Below are 17,544 nucleotides of genomic sequence, written 5' to 3'. Positions count from 1 at the left end.
ATGGCTTGGATTATCCAGAAGCTTGGATAAGCGAGGCTTGGATAAGTGAGACTCTACTGTACTTTTGTTTTCTGATGATTCAGACACACAATTTTTGCTTCGTGCACAAAATTGTTAAAATATATTGCATAATGTCACCTTCAGCTAGGAAATGTCAATGAGTGTCATGTTTAGACTTGGGTCCCATCTGCAAGATATCTCATTATTGACATATATATGCAAATAAAGATATTCCAAATCCAAAACATTCCTGGTCCCAAGCATTTCAGATAAGTTTTGTTGTTTCTTCCCTCAAAGGTTCAAGTTTCACTAATTTCAGCAGGAATATCTTCTGAATGGAGATACATTCAGGGCTACTTCCCTTCATTTGTGTATGTAAGGGGGAACTACACAGGGAGCATCTACACTGGAGTTAATGCAGTTTGACACCACTTACACTGCCATGTCCCATGTCCCACCAAAGTACAGCTCCCTTGATTTCACAGCATTGACCCTTGGCAGTTAAAGTGGTGTCAAACTGCATTAAATCCGCAGTGTAGCTGCGCCCACAGAGAATGGGTGCGCGTCCAATGTGATGCATAATATATGTGCGTGGTTGCGAAATGCAAAAGTGACAAAACATCTATGAATCCCAGTCCCGTTGCTGTAAAAAGTAAAAGAAAACCAGCAGCATGTTGTCGAAGGCTTTCATGGCCGAAATCACTGGGTCACTGTAAGTTTTCTAGGCTGTATGGCTGTGTTCCAGAAGCATTCTCTCCTGATGTTTCGCCTGCATCTATGGTAGGTATCCTTAGAGGTTGTGAGGTCTGTTGAAAACGAGGCAAGTGGGCTTTATATATCTATGGAAAGTCCTGGGTGGGAGAAAGAACTCTTGGCTGTTTGAGGCCAGACGAGAATTCCAGACAGGAAACAATCAGGGCCAGTTAACACCTAACAACCCCCCCCCCCCGCAGCAGGCAGCCAGTCCTTGAAGCTGCAAGGCTATTCATTTTTAATCAAGGTGATCAATTGCAACATTCACACATGCCTCAAACAGACAAAGAGTTTTTTCTCCCACACTGAACTTTCCACGGATATATAAACCCCACTTGCCTTGTTTTCAACAGACCTCACAACCTCTGAGGATGCCTGCCATAGATGGAGGTGAAACGTCAGAAGAGAATGCTTCTGGAACATGGCCATACACCCCGAAAACTTAAAGCAACCCAACCCAAAATCAGCAGCTTACATAATGTATCTACTTAACAAAACACCATTAGGATAATAATGGTGGCACAATAATATGACGATTTTGCACACGCCAAAAAAAAAAAAAGTTAACGACGAGGATGGGATTCGAACCCACGCGTGCAGAGCACAATGGATTAGCAGTCCATCGCCTTAACCACTCGGCCACCTCGTCACAGAAGCCATCCTTCTCTCCCAGCCTATAAGGAACTGTTCAAAACGGATTCTCCTTCCCTATTTATGTTTTTCCTTTCGAAATATACACTCATTTTTAAGCAATAACTTGACAGCATGCTGTGCGTTTATATTAAGCAATAACTGTGCCGACATGCTGCAGATCGCTTTCTCGAGGCTTTGACTCCCTTTCTGCCTGCTATGTTGTGGGAGAGGCGCAGATTTAACCGAGCGGGCGCAGCCATCTTGTACGGAAAGAGGGCGTTGCCATGTTACGTTAGAGTCGAGGCGTTCCTGTGGTCGGAGTTGGCAGGCAAAGCGCATGCGCGGAACCAGGCGCTTAGTTTGAATGCGGCGCCACTAATGGCGGCCTAAGCCAGGCAGTGACATTGAGTGAGAATAGAGAAAAGGCGGGCAGGGAGCTGCTGTTTTCTTTCTCCTCAGCCGTGGGCCCCGGAGGCTCGGAAGGACAACGGAAACGGTGTCTGTTTCGGTTTGGAAGTGCTTTTTTTGACCAGGTGAGGTGAAAACGAAGGCAGGGCGTCACCGTGAGGCGAATTGGGCGCTTGAAAACTGGGCTTGACGCTTTCGCGGCCTTCTTAGGAGCCACAATCCTTTCTGACGGTACTCTTCGCTCCTGCCTCCTCCTTACCATGTAGCCCAGGCAAACTTGGGCCCTTCAGGTGTTTTGGACTTCAACTCCCACCATTCCTGACAACCTCAGGCCCTTTCCTTTGAGGGGGGGGGAAGAAAGGGGCCTGAGGCTGTCAGGAATGGTGGGAGTTGAAGTCCAAAACACCTGGAGGGCCTAAGTTTGCCCAGGCCTGATTTAACCCATGACGTTATTTATTTATTTATCTTTCTCTCTATTGTTATTTATATCCTACTTTTCTCCCTTAAAAGAGACTCAAATGGGTTAACAATATTAAAACGGCAATGTAACATTTGAAACTACCAACACATAAACGTTAAAATAGAATTAAACATAAAAGTATTAAAAATAAATAGTTAAAACCATCAGTTACTATTTTAAAACTCTACTAAAACATAAACATTAATCAGCAACCTCTGTCTCAGTCTTTAAAGATGTTCTTCTTTAAAAGCCTATGATTGTTATGTATTCGGTACAGTAGAGTCTCGCTTACCCAAAATAAACGGGCCGGCAGAACATTGGATAAGCAAAAATGTTGGATAATAAGGAGGGATTAAGGAAAAGCCTATTAAACATATTACATTACAATTTTACAAATTAAGCACCAAAACATTGTGTTTTACAACAAATCGACAGAAAAAGCAGTTCAATACACTGTAACGCTATGTAGTAATTACTATATTTATAAATTTAACACCAAAACATCACAATGTATTGAAACATTGATTACAAAAACACTGACTACTAAAAGGCAGACTGCATTGGATAATACAGAACATTGGATAAGTGAAGGTTGGATAAGCGAGACTCTACTGTAGTTCGTAATATATCTGCAGTATTGCTAGATGTGCTTATCTTTCTTGCGGGGAATGTATTTATTTACCTGAGATATTTCTACCCCACCTTTCTCACATTTCTACCCCGTGGCTGGATCCAAAGCAATTTTCAGTGTATAAAACACACAATATAATAATAATACTTCATAACCCACCCTATCTATAAACCGCTGAGTTATTGAACTTGCTGGCCGAAAGGTCAGCGGTTCAAATCCAGGGAGCGGGATGAGCTCCCGCTGTTAGCCCTAGCTTCTGCCAACTTAGCAGTTCGAAAACATGCAAATTTGAGTAGACCAATAGGTACCACTCCGGCAGGAAAATAACAGCGCTCTATGACCTTGGAGGTGTCTACAGACAACGCTGGCTCTTCAGCTTAGAAATGGAGATGAGCACCAACCCCTCAGAGTCTGACATAACTAGACTTAATGTCAGGGGAAAACCTTTACCTTTATCTATCTCTGCAAGGGGACTCAAGGCGGTTTCCATACACATCTTCCTGAGGCAGCCGGAGGAAGAGGGAGAGAAAAGTCCTCCTCTCTCTCACTCTTCTCTCGAGCTCTCTTCGATTGCCCCAGGAAGATGCGAAGGAGGAGGCAGCGGAGGGGGAGACAGACGCTGCGGCAGCGGCAGCCATGTGCACGGCAGCGGCAGCTTCCTCTCATGCCTCCTCGCGGCTCCGGGCCCTCTTCCACATGGAGCCCGCCCCACCTCCTCAGAACAGCTGGTGGGAGTCTTCGAGCTCCTCAAAGGTAAACAAGGAAGGCGCAGGAAGAAGAAATTTTCCATTAAAGCTTCCTTCTGACCCTGCCTCCCTCGAGGCACCTTTCTGCGGCCTCAGTTTCAAAGGTTTCTCAAATGGTGCCTCTGAAGTTTGGCCTTCCCCTCTGTACCCCCTGGAGGGGATCCTCCATGCATGGAGTGCAAAAGTCCCTTCCCTCCTTGCCAAGCCCCCCGGCTTGAATAGGGCCTCCTTATTATCCGTCAGTTTCAGTTATCCAACATTGCACCCGCCCCTTTATGTCAGATAACCGGAACTCTACTGTACATTTACATTACATCAACGATAAAACGTACACCCCCGTAATTATTATAGAATAAGTTGTTTTAACATTCTCCTTTTTATTGCAGACAACTTTGTGTAAGCAGTGCTGAAGAAGCTTTTATGCTGAGTTTTATTCATTGCTTTTTTATAAGGACTTCATACAATTATATGGACTTCATATAATTAAAATACAACTTTTGAATCCATTGGTGGATGCTGGATAAATGTCATTTCTGGTTGTTTGAGAGCTAACCATTTAAAACAGGCCAAACGAATACTATACCTCATACTGTAAACTCTGTATTAATATTGAAATACAGTAATTAAAAGAAAATTAAGACAAACTGAACACAACACAGTTTTCCTGTATTATAAAAAGAGTATTTTGTGAAAGTAGAAATGGTTCAGGTATTTATTCCACATAGAGACAAATGATTTTAGCCCTAATAGTGGTGGTGGGCATGTTGTTTACAACACTGCCTAGAATCCCCTTACCAGTGACGTCACAGGGATTCTGGGAATTTCCGTTCAGAAAAAGGAACTTATTCAAGCTCTGCTTGTTATCTGCTTCTTCTCTTTGTCCAAGTTAGTTCTTGCCCTTATATCTTGGCACCTTCTTGAAATTATCTCTTGTGCAGATTTACTTGATTTACTCGTACATGTCTCCAGTGGACTGTAGCCTTTGTCCCCAGTAGCTCTTGAGGGCAGATCTTCCATCTTGCTTTCATTCACTGTGTCCAGATGAGTTCTAATGCAAGCTATTCCATACAGGCAGTCCCCAAATTATTTTAAGTGGAACTCCAACCAAGTATATACAGAGAACACAGTGAAGGGTCAACACCCCTGCAGTGTTTATTTTGTTGTCTGTACCTCTGTTCAGAGGATTTCACTTCACTTTCTGTCCCTGTGATAACTGGATTTTGAAAAATGTGACTTGTGGAAACAAGGATTGGTGACAAAGCTTCAGTGGAGACACCTTTTCCCCATGATAACTCTTCCAGGAGTGAATTTCCCTTCCTAGGGGTAGATCCTTTTACTTCCTGTTCTTAACTATGAATCGTTTTTAAGTCAAATTTTTGTTTCTAAGTTATCTTTCCCTGGAATCACAGGAAACTGTCTTCCTGATTGAAGTTGTCTTATTTTTGTTTTAGATGTACACGCCACAGTGTTTTTAGATTTAACTTCCCTGGTTGAAGGCTTATTTTATATTTTCTGTTAATATGACTTAAATAAGGTGTATTTTCATGCAATCTTTTCATAATAAATCAAGAAGAGGAGTTAAAATGAATTCCAAAATTCCAGATCTTACATTATTTTGTCTTGATAGGTGGAGTTGTTTTATTGTGTCTCAGACAGTGTTTTGAGAGACTAATGTGTCTGTTGTTTCAGGTAACCAGAATCTTTCAAAATGGACAGGAGTTATTCTGAAACAAATGAGGAAAGGTAAGCTCTAAGTCTTTTCTGTCTTGACAGTTTATTGCTCTTTGTAATAGAATGGGTTGATGTATTAATTAATACTTCTTTATCACCTAATATGTCAGCAATCTTGAAGGCAATTGTCATATACTAATAATATTGACAGTATTGCTAAATGTGCCTTTCTTTCACACTGGGTATGCACCATAATTATTTATTGAGACTGACTTTATTTTGTGATCCATTGTTGACAACTCTGTATATGAAGTGCTGAGGAGGAATGGGGTTTTGCCTTTTAAACTGAGCGCTTTTTCTTCCTTTTCTATAGAGACTTCACAGATGGTACAATTAAAAGAAGAATTTCTTCAGTAAGTGCAACTTTTGAATCCTATATATTTAGTCATTGTAAAGGCAAGTAATTTTACTCATGACTCCTTACTTAAAGAGACGTTTTAGTGTAAAACTAGTAATCAAAAGAAGATGTTCCAATGCCCTTTTAACTTTACCAACACCACTATGGAATAATAATAATAAAATACTATATTTGTACTGCAATAGAAATGGAATACCTTGAGCCTAAATTTGGATTGTCTACTTTCTTCTATGAGTATATCTTTGCCTGACCTGCCAAATAGATTACTTCACGATGGTTCCATTGAGTAACTAAAGTCCAATATTAAATATAAAGTGCTCTCTTTGCAACAGAAATTATTTATTTATTTACTTTATACCTTGCCTTTCTCCCCATGGGGACTCAAGGCAATTTGATCTTGTTTAAAACAACACAAATGCAGACATTAAAAACATTGAATAGTACTGTGTGGATATAAAGTTAAAATGAAAATATATAATAAATAAAATTAATTTTACATTTAAAACTGACCATCCTTCCAGAATCCCACCCACAGCCTCCCCAGCAACATGCCCCTCATCCTCCCTCAAATACCTGCTGTCACAGAAAGATCTTTAATGGCTTACAGAAAGGTAAGCAGGGATGGGGCCATCTACACAAATTGGTTAGAATTTTATGAACCTGGATGCAGACTGCTCTTAAGAAGATTGTCTGTTTAAAGCTATGAACAAGAATTTTGCAAACAACTGAGAGCATATCTACACTGACCACTTAGATTGGTATGAAACCAGCCAAAGAGGAAGTAGTTTTAAGTGTGTGAATGATCGGATGGCAAGCCATGGAACTAGTTGGAGGCAATCAAGGCCTCCAACCAGTTTCTCCCCAAGATCCACATCATCTATGATTTCATGGCTATGGAAGTATTGAGGTTTTTTCACTCACACACAGCTTGCTGGAGCACCCGACCCTTAATTGGTTCCGCTTTTGGAAAGAATTTGTACAAGCATACTGAAATCCTGGTCATATATACACATTCATTTACTGTAATTGTCTTAAACATGACTACATTTTGCTTCTTATATGGAGTGTGTTCATTTATGTTTGAGCTGACATGATTAGAATCTCATTCTTGGTTATTAATAATTACAATAATAGAGTAGGGTAGAGTGACAAAGCCTGCCTATAGGATTTTTAAAAATGTATTTTGAACAAAAAAGTTTCATCACAGACTGCTCTTTAAAATTTCACAATCTTTCAGAACTTATGAGCTAATGATAAAGCTTATACAGTGGTTTTCTAGGGTGCAATTTTGATCTGTAGAATAAAAGTATTTACGGTAAATTATTATAAAAATGTAATAGTTTAAATTAGTTATTGGTGCTGTAGAAATTATGTTATCTTCATCTATGCCTATTTCTCATTTAGATTTTAAAAGCTCCAAGAACTCCTCTCCAAAACTTAGGGAGTGGAAATGAATTAATTCAGGTATGCATTAAATTATTCCTTTGTAGATATTTCACATATGAAACTTTTTTGCAAGCTGTATCACTGCCCACAGCTTCCAGTGGTTGAAAAAATAATGTTATACAGGTTGATTCTCCCTCATACTGAAAAGGAAAGCTTCCAAAAACCTAAAACATTGCACCCCCTGCTTTTGCCTTTGAGGCAGCAGTATTAGTGCTCCTGCTAAATTGTCTCTCAGGTCCCCATCTCTCTCCAGCCTCACGTCTTTTTATGAGATGCCAGGCCAGAAAAAGACTGAGGCTCCATCTACACTGCCAGACAATCCAGGTTATCAAAGCAGAAATTCCACATTGTCTGATTTGAACTGGATTATCTTAGTCTACACTGCCATATAATACAGTTCACAGTAGATAATCTGGATTTTATATGACAGTGTAGAAGGGGCCCGAGGGACTGATATATGAAATGGCAGGAAATGTGGATTTGCCACTGTGAGTTCAGTCTCTCTCTTCCCTCACTTCTCATCTCTTCTCCTTTGGCAGAGGGCTGGCATGGCAAAGGTGGTGTAAGGAGCTAGTCACCTCTTTGTTCTCACTCATTCTTTTTTTCTTTTGCCATTTTCCTGGGGGATGGGAGTTCTCTTTCTATTCCCCTTTGCTTTTTCTCTTGGGGTGGGATTGAGGAGTGGGGGAGATTTACTGAGTTTGAGCCTCCCTTCTGAACTTTCTTCCTCCAATTCCCTTCTTTGTTTCTATTTATCTCTTTCATCCTCCCTTCCTTCTCTCTTTTCCTTGGACTATCCCCCTTATAGTAGCCCCTTATAGCATTTCTCCCAACTTATCAGAGACAACACCATTACCCAATGAACAAGATACAAGGCTGGAGAGAAGTGCAGGGATCTGTGAAATGGCAGCAAGCATATATATTTAAGTATATGCAAATACAGATATTCCAACATTTTTTTTAAAAAAACTTATTGACCAAATCATTTTGCATAAGAGATATTCCATATATACCAATGTAATAAAGAGGCAAATAATTTAATTGAAAGTAATTCCACAGGAGTGTTTGGCTTAAGGTTGTAACATTCTTCATTTTTTACAAGAATAATAAATATTACTATCTTATGTATTCATGTTTAGAAAGTTTAGTTTAAATAATCACCTCCCAAAACCTAGGTTGACTTCTCCATGGGTCAATATGAGTAATGGACTTTAATTCTTATTTTAAAAAAGGAACCATCCTTTCTCAGCGCAGAATGGTGAACAGCAAGAGCTTAGTTCATCTTGAGAGAATTTTAAAACAACACCATCCGCCTCTACTCTCTCAGGGCAAAAAAAAGGAAGCTTCCCTCCTGAGGTGGCATTGCTGTTTTTTCATCTCCATGGAATGACTCTCAACTTATATCAAAATCACACCAAAACCTCCCTTGACTAATACAAGAGTATACATAGTACTTTGTATTCTACCTCAAAAAGCATCCATTAAGATATGCTTTGCATTTTGATCAAGCGAGATGCCAATTTTGTTCAAGGCAGCAAGTTTCTTAGATTTAAGCTTAAAATTATTTTGCTATTTCACTTGGTCCTAGCACATTGCTAGAGTTGCAATACATAACCAGAATTGTGCATGTATATGTGTTGATGTGTGTGTAAATTAGTTTATATTTGTTTAGCTAACATAAATATCTTAATAAATTGTAAACAAAGGTCTAATGCAATGCTATTAATCCATTATGAATTTTCAGGAAAATAGTAACAAAATATTACTAGTGACAACACAGTAGAAAAAAACAAGTGCAAATTCTGTACGTGCAATATCTTTTATACATGTTATCAACATTTTTCTTTAAAAATTAATTGCTTTCTGTGGATTTTATTTCTATGTGGCATATTTAGGATTACAATATTGAGAAACGTCAGAGAAATTCTAGGCGCGTCAGTTTTGCAGATACTATACGGTAAGTCTATTCTCAAAGATATATATCATCTGTAATTTTCATCCTGAATACAGTACTGAGAAATGTTGAGCTGTTTCACTTTGATAAATAAATTAACAAGAACATCTTTGTCTGTAATAAGAATCTTCTTCAAGGAACTAGACGTCTCAATGCAGAGAGAGAATGGTCTCTGTAATATTGCTGCTGGAGGCTAGGTGTTTGTGGATGTTATCATTTATCTTCTCTGCTAGAGCTAGAAAGTTTAGCTCTAAGTCTGTCAAAGAAGAAGATTGCATGTATGTATGTGCCTTCAAGTCAGCTGTTGATTTATGGCTCAGACAAATGGCTGAAATACTCAGGAATGGTGTGCCATGGGAATGGCCTGAATTCTTTTTTTTGCTTCTTGCAAGAAAAATTGCTAGCATAGACAGAAATAGAATAGTGGCTGCAGGAATGGGAGAGGCAGACAGTTCATGTTTTATGGCAATCTGTTGCCAGCATAGCAGTCTATTCTCAGAGTAGTAGCATGTGATTTGAATCTCGATCACCAGAATTGTAGTCCAGCATTCAAGCCATCACACCATGATGTGTGTCTCAATGTACTTTTGCTTTTGTTATAGTACAATAAAATATATCTCTGTCTGCAAAAAAACATGGAACTGAAATAGTCTATAAGGGTGTGTGTTAATATGTGAATGAGTTCCCTCGGTTCTGGTCTGTGACAAACAAAAAAATACTACACAATAGTTAAACTCTTGTTTTCTTAGGGTCTTCCCACCAGATCCTCAAATCATTGTGGAATTAAAGCAGGCAGGTGAGAACTTCTGTTTGCATTTATATTACCAGTTGACCAGGATTGATTAAAGTCTTATTCTCTTCACTATTGTTGCCACAAACACATGTCATAAGGCACGTATTTCTTTTGTGATGTTTGTTTTTTAACAGTTTCAGAAACAGCTGGAGAGCCAAGAGTTCAAGATTTTTTTCATAAGTAAGTATTAAAAAAAATCTCCTAACCAGACAATCATTTGAAAAGGGCCCCAGAACTTTTCAGCTTATAATAGCCTTTTAAAATCAATATTTTATCGCAATATTTCCTAAACCTATAAAAATTATACCCCACTATGAATTAGAATTTAGATGCTTGCTTTATGATTTGGATCTGAGTCATTTTAATATTTTTCATTTGTATTCCAGTCTTTGTAGAGGTACTCATCTAAATCCAGGATCTAAAGCTTTGTTAATACTTAGATGATTTTTCTGAAATGATCTTATATAATTAAAATTATATATTTTTGTTTTTTTAAAGAAATGAAGATCCAGAAGTTGTCTCATGCGAGATCACTGGTAAGTATAAAGCTCCAAAGCATTTTTGGATAATTCACAACTTCTCTCTGTGTTCTTTCCCCCTGGCTTTGTGAAATGATCATTTTAAGGAGTAGTATAGACAGGAATTGACTGAATGAACACAGTCACTTTCTTTTGTGGGGGAAATGACCTAAATGTGCTTTTAAAAGATGGGAGGATTGAAAAAAATATCCCCCAAACATGGTGAAATGCCAGTAACATCTTCCCAGTAATTGAGAAGGCAGTAAATGCCATTCTAGGGAGGCCGAGGATAAGCTCATTTGGAGGATTTAAAAAAGGTACATGGGGGCACTGTTTCATCATGTTTTCAGCTTTCTCTGGCTGTTTTAGTTCCATGGGAGGCCTTTATGTAGCCAGGAAGTAAAGTGGAACTTTAAAACTGGTTTACTTCCTGATTAAATGAAACCTAAGAGAATTTAAACCTCTGGATGTTGTTTTTAGCAATAGGGGGGAGTTAAAACATTTTAAAAATGCAACGGGAAACATTCTAGGGGTATTGTTGCTGTCTAAGGTCCTGAGGTAAACTAATGCTCCTTCTCAACCTTTGGCAGATGCCCACTGAACCAGTGCTGCAAAGTAATCCTAAATTGGAAACAAAAACATTCACACTGTTTCCCTCTGTGATTCCCAAGATGGTCACACTTTGATGTCACATTTTTTTCTCTTTCTAAAACATTAACATTATTTTCTGAAGGTTTATTCATATGCAGAAAGAACTTCATGTGCTGCTACTTGTGATTCTGCCTTTTTTAGACTTTGGCCTTTCCAATCATTGCAATGCAATACCAAAAACTGATCTTAATTTGAATTTGCTCTTTGACTGAAAATGGTTCTCTAGACTTAAGGTTAAAAACTGCATGTTCTGCTAACCAGAAATGAAAGTTTCATTTTCTTCTTAAAAGGGATGAGCACTTTACTTCATGCCCCCATCCAGACATGTTTGCAGCAGACAGAGGTAAGAATACAGGATCATCTTTCATCCATGTAATCTAGGTCCTAGTATCTCAACTTTATGCAGCTTTACAAAGAAATGCAATGAGGAGGAAGATTATCTCCTTGCAGTGGTTCCTCCCATTTTTGGCATATGCCCAGGGATTTGGTATGGGGCCAATGTGGCCTTTGGGTTGATTCCTTGATCTGGGATTTCAAATATTTTTTTAAACAGACTATGAGTACAGCAAATAGCTTCTAACTCGGAAGTGTGGAAGTACCTGGCTGTATGATATTAAAAAGTTACAGTCCCTTCCCACCTGTGATCGTATCTGTCATCTCCCTTAGTATCTAGTTCCCAATCAGAGAGAGGCAAGGTGATCAATGTTTCTATATGAAAAATTCCTCTTATTTCTGATATGACATAATGGACAGCCCTCCACATATTTCCAATGGACCGTTGTGAGGAAATGTTGGAAATCACACTGTTTTCTCTGATATTTGGTTGGAGAGATCCCACCAGATGCAACCCTGCATTGTCAGCTAAAAAGTCACTTCTGACATGATTTTTAAAAAAGCTAAAAAGTGTTGCATGTATGTGTGGTCTCCCAAACTAGGAAAGAGAACATTAATCTTGGGTAGAGGAGGAGTTTCAGGGAATCTTTTTGAAAGTAGACATTGTGAATCCATAGGAGAAAAAAAAGGTTGTCCTAATTTTCTGTGGAAAAATGACTTTTTTCAAAATTGCAAAATGCAATAGTAGTATCCAGTACAAAATCAACCCCCCTTGCAAATAAAAACAGGAAAAACTATCAACCATATTAAAACTAAAGTATTTTATCTCCATGTTAAGAAGATACAGTACATTCATTTCTATTAAAAGAACTGATAAAGGCAGTTAAAATGATCTGATACTGTACACAAAAGAGCTCCTCCAAGATAGTTTTTAGAAATGATTTTAGGGGCAATACATATATGAATAACTTATCTAAAACATTTTACTCATTCTAAAAGAAAATATTCCAAAATCTTTGTTTTTTCATTTTTTCAGGACAAAAAATAATTTTTCCTCTTCTTTTGTTGGAGGGGGTCATATTTCTATGTTAACTACCACAGAACTCAAATGAAAGGAAAGTTTTGCTTAACCAATTTAAAGAATGAACTAGCCTTTTATGTTTAATATCTGTGAAATCCAAGTAGTTAATAGTCTAATACTTAGAGGCATCTGTTTGTTTTTAATAGTGTTGTGATGCAGAAACTGGTCAAGCATGGAACAAAATGGATAGAACAGTCATATTTTCAGAGGAAAATGAAATGGATATGACATCTGGTCACACAATAGTGATTACCCATGGCATTAGAATCCGTGAAGAAACTAACAACACCAGGAAAATAAATTTCAAATCATTTTCAGCTGGAAAATCAGACAAGGAAACTTCACAAATGAATGAGTGTCATTTATTCAGTGGCCCTGCAAAAATGAATGATACCAGTTTATCTCAACAGCAGCTAAACACTGAAAACCCACCTAAAATTAACTTTAGTGACTTCTTGAACAGCTTGAAGTCTACTGTGCATTCTCTACCTACAGGAGTTATGGAAAGAAATGTTGGTTATTCCCACTTTCACGAGGAAGACTGCAACACGACCACTGCTTCTGGAATAATTTGTAATATACAAAACCCTATAACATCTAGACTTTCTAACAAAAGTACTGTCACACTTCCTTCAAAACAGGTAGGTTGTGAACAAGAAAATACAAGCATAATTACTACCAATATGGAAAATGTTTTGCCACCTGGAACAAGCTCACTTAACATGGCAGATTCCCAAGAAAGGGATTGGTCAGCCAGTAATAACATGGACAGTGGTGGATTAAAGACTTCTAGAAATCAATTTGGTGTTCAAGAGGATCAACGTCTGTGTGTGAATGAACTCACCATGAATGATATAGAATCAATTGCTGACAAAAAGCATACTGAGATAAAGGAGGATGCCTCATTTTCTTATTATAAAACCAGTATAATGCCTAGGTCCATTGACTCTGTCACTTCTATGCCTGTTTTCAATGTAGACAGAACATCTGTATTTCGTGACTTTAGTGCAGATATGGAACTAACAAGGAATTGCACAGGTTTAGCCTGGGAAGAAAATTTCAAGGGAATAGGTGATCCTTTTGCTCAGAATTTTGGCAAACAGGGAAATGATGTCTCCAGGCTTATGGAGGAAACTATTTTTCAAGAAGAGCATATGGACATCACAAACAATCAAATCCCCTCACATTCTTATGTACATAAAACCAAACATTCTGCTTTGAATGAACGACCTGGTCCACTTCAAGAGGTTACTTATAATAAAATGGGTCTACAAAATTCAAGAATACTGGGTGATCCTCAGACACCCTTCCTCCCTGAGACAAACTATTGCCCACTTGGTCAAGTAACAAAGAGTTTTGGAAGTCAAACAGTGAGTCCCTTTCTTTCTTCAACCCATGACATTATGCAACAGGCTCATACCAAAGCAGGAGAAAATGAAATGAAAAGAAAGAGTAGACTTCCAAACAATATGTCCTTAATTTCTAATGATCAAACTGCCAGATTTCATTTCAGTGAGAACATGGACATTACTGAACCTATAACTTACTTAGAAAACTCTCTGAATGCTCATGGGTTCCTGGCTCTGCCTCAGCAAGGTTTAGAAAGTGATCAAAAAAATGTAATAGGATTGAACAGTAATAAGACTACTGTATTTTCCCTAAATGAAGACAATGAAATGGATATTACCAGAAGCCATAGAGTGCCAGTAAACTATGATATGCAGCCATGTCAGAAAACCCTTCAAGCATGCTCTATACAATCTGCAGTTGAATCTGTTTATATGTGTAATGATTATATGGATGAAACAGGCATGATAAATCAGTTTATAGAAAATTCTACACAAAAACAAAGTAATGAATCTAGGAGAAGGACACTTACTGGACAACTCAAAGATAGGACTGTTGTATTTTCACTTGATGAAAATGAAATGGAAATGACAAAGAGCCATACAGTGACATTAAAACGTGATGTTGTTGCTAAAGATATAGACATTCCTCTTTCATCAGCTCTTTTTTCAAACAAAACTGCTAAGCTTACAGTTGGTGAGGATATGAAAATAACTAGGCCTGTTGAATATGTACCTGAATCTCTGCAAAATACAAGCAAGAAAAATGTAATGAAATCAGCTAGTGAAAAAACAAGACCTGCTCTGACTGAAAGCAATGACATGGAACTTACTAAGAGACTTAAAGTGGCAGTAGATGGAACTCCTCAGTTCTCCCTAATACCTTCAGAGAAAAACAGCATGTCTATACATAGCAGTGACATGAAAATAAGTCAATCCGTACATTTTGTTCCAGAAAATAAAACTATGCTTTTTATGCACAATAATGACATGGAAATAACTAAGCCCATGACATCCACATCTTTAAAAGAGGCCAAAGTCAAAGATTTGGAAGTGGAAAAAGAAGAAACTATCAAAGTGATTCTTCAAGGAAGAGTGAAGAAATGGACTGATACGTACTTGTATGACAACTGTGAAATGGAGATTACAAAGAACCATACAGTTCCAGTAAACCATGATATTCTCCAGCAAGTTAAGGAAACTCCTCAAGAATTGGCCTCAGCTTCTGTTGGTAAAACCAGTATATTTGCTCACCTGAGTGATGCAAAAACTCAGTCCAAAACGTATGTTCCTGCAGATAAAACATTTACCTGCAATAATGACATGGAAATAATAAAGCCTGTATCTGATTCGAGGTTCACTGCTTTGTCACCAAAAGAAAAAGAGATCAGGAAGACCACATTACTAGGATTAAATAAAGATGATACTACTGTTTTTTCACAGCATGATGCTGAAATGGAGAATACAAAGTGCCATACAGTGAGAGTTACCCATGACGTTGTATCTCAATGTGAAAGGGCTCCACAAGTATCATTTCATCAGAATAATATGAATACAACAGGATCTCATACTGTTACTAAGGAAATGATGGCTGATGATGGACGGGTCAATAAAAAACATACTATAACACTTGATTATAAAACAGACTTGCCTTGTAAGACAACCCTCCAAGCTGAGTCCACTTTTCCTGTCAGCACAACTTGTACAGTCACATCTTTCCACAGCACAAAAGTCTCAAGCTTACCATGTAATGCTACCTATAATGGGAATTTAGAGGAAAGTGGGAAAAAGGAAATGCCAGATAAAAACATAAAACAGAATATGAATAAAGCGCTTTCTCATACATATGTTGAGAAAATACCAGATGTAGATGTTACAGAAAACCAAGTAGTTTCAATTTATGGCTCTAATAATGATGTACCAGATGCTGAAAAAGAGATATTAAACCCTTTCACAAAGTCCAAAGAAAAGGCAGCTGTTTCTTCAGATGGCAATAACATGGAGATCACTCAAAACTACAAAACAGGGATTGAATTTATGCACATCAATGATAGCAATGAATGCCACCCAAATTCTGAAGCTAAATTTGGCTCTAGATTTTCTGCTTTGGTTAATGATTACGAAAGCAAACTAGAGATTGCCCAAACTGAGAAAAATCAATTTGAAGCACCTGCCAGTGTGATGCTACCTATGTGTTTAAATACTGAACTAAAGCCCAAAGACTACTTGCAAATAAAAGAGAACTTGCCAGCATTGTGTAATGTTAATACATTTTCAAATGAACTTACATTACATATTGTTTCAAATGAAGGAAATGGTTTCATGCTTCCAACCACAGAACCAATATTATCAAAAGAAACTTCAAATGGCTTAAACAGTAAGAAAATGCCCATATTGGTTAATGAAATTGAGATTCTTAAAAATAACCTCAATAAGTCCCAGTCAGAACAGGAAGCTAGTTCCTCTGGTCAAACAGATCCATTACCATTTGGGAAAGAATATAGGAAAGAGACACGTGAATGGTCCAGTATTACAAAAGACTGTCAAAATAACTTGGAATCTCCTCTTGACAATACATTTTCTTCAGAGAAAGAGCTAGATATTTTGTCTGAACTATCTGGTGTTGACAGCTCTTGCCCAAAAACCAAAGATACTAGAAAGAAATCAGAACTTGTATTACTCAGTCAAGATGTTGCATCCACTCTTAGGGATGTACTGCCTAAATTGACAACAAAGCTGGATTCTTCTTTGAATATGAAAGAAGATCCTAAAAAGGAATTGGATACCGTCACCTCTACAGAATGGACAAATGTTGGTTTTACAGAGAGGGCTTCTGTTAATGTACCTTTGCATACCGAAAGCTATAACATTACAAAATTGCCCTTGGGTATCTTTCCACCTAAGCTACCAAATAAAAGAAAGTCTACTGTTTCTAGCACAGAATCTGCCACTGCTGGATTAGAAAAGAGAAAACAAACTCAAGATTCAGAAGTTTCTCTGGTTATTAAAAGATTATCAGACAAATTAGCACAAAACCCAAATCTATCTTGTTATATAAATGAAGAATTGCTTCCCGCATATGAAGAAGAAATAGATTCTAATGAGGCTTTAAGTTGTGACATTCCAGAAAGGCTTTATGATGTAGGGAAAGATGAAGGAATTGCTGGTAACGAAGACAGTCTGTCGGAAAGATTTGAAACTAATAAGAGACAAAGAGCTTTGAATCAAGGAGATGAAGAACTTCAAAAAGAAAAAAAGTTCAAGGGAGACGAGGGCTGGAATGACTCTGGCGATTTCAAGCAGGTATGTATAATATTACTAATTTGGTATGGTTACTTTTGCTAGCATAGCAAAAATGCTTTTGTGCATTACATAATTAAAGTAATGCTTAGCAATGCATTATCGTGTGAGGTAATTGCTACAAATACATTAAATGATCATATTTTCTTGTGCTTTGGTATTCCTTTTTAAAATAATAGTTAGGTTATGTAGGCATGAAGAATTTTTAAGTAGCATTACTCTAAAGCATAGATTATCGCTTTGGTTAGTTGGTTTGGTCTTTTTTATTATTCAAAGATACAGATGTGTATAATGAACCAAACTTCAACTCACTTCTAATTTCAGTGGAATTAGGTAATGCAAGTCCAGAGAATGAAAAATTAAAGCCTAGTCCTAAGCTCTCTGAATTAGCTAACTGCCTGA

At 37.7% G+C, this 17,544-nt stretch overlaps 1 protein-coding gene and 1 non-coding gene across 5 annotated transcripts in view; one reads left to right on the top strand and one right to left on the bottom strand.

Moving 5' to 3' along the window:
* Positions 1-1,320: 1,320 nt before the first annotated feature.
* trnas-gcu (transfer RNA serine (anticodon GCU)) lies at positions 1,321-1,402 on the bottom strand. The gene has a single exon. It is a non-coding gene; the product is annotated as a tRNA-Ser (tRNA).
* Positions 1,403-1,690: 288 nt separating this feature from the next.
* The window catches only part of knl1 (kinetochore scaffold 1), a 34,568-nt gene continuing 18,714 nt past the window's right edge, over positions 1,691-17,544 (top strand). The window contains exons 1-10 of one of the 4 annotated variants that reach the window (XM_062968173.1): positions 1,691-1,919; positions 5,321-5,374; positions 5,676-5,715; positions 7,125-7,184; positions 9,062-9,123; positions 9,870-9,916; positions 10,048-10,093; positions 10,412-10,449; positions 11,373-11,425; positions 12,643-17,145. In XM_062968173.1, the coding sequence (XP_062824243.1) occupies positions 5,340-5,374; positions 5,676-5,715; positions 7,125-7,184; positions 9,062-9,123; positions 9,870-9,916; positions 10,048-10,093; positions 10,412-10,449; positions 11,373-11,425; positions 12,643-17,145 (4,884 nt within the window). In that variant the 5' untranslated portion in view covers positions 1,691-1,919; positions 5,321-5,339. Of the gene's footprint in view, positions 1,920-1,954; positions 2,026-3,524; positions 3,639-5,320; positions 5,375-5,675; positions 5,716-6,246; positions 6,332-7,124; positions 7,185-9,061; positions 9,124-9,869; positions 9,917-10,047; positions 10,094-10,411; positions 10,450-11,372; positions 11,426-12,642; positions 17,146-17,544 lie in introns of those variants that run through there. The other 3 variants (XM_062968174.1, XM_003224776.4, XM_062968175.1) reach the window with 3 other exon arrangements.

This window comes from Anolis carolinensis, chromosome 1, assembly GCF_035594765.1.
Source record: "Anolis carolinensis isolate JA03-04 chromosome 1, rAnoCar3.1.pri, whole genome shotgun sequence".
Classification (NCBI taxonomy): domain Eukaryota; kingdom Metazoa; phylum Chordata; class Lepidosauria; order Squamata; family Dactyloidae; genus Anolis; species Anolis carolinensis.
This window is presented reverse-complemented; position numbering and strand designations above follow the sequence as displayed.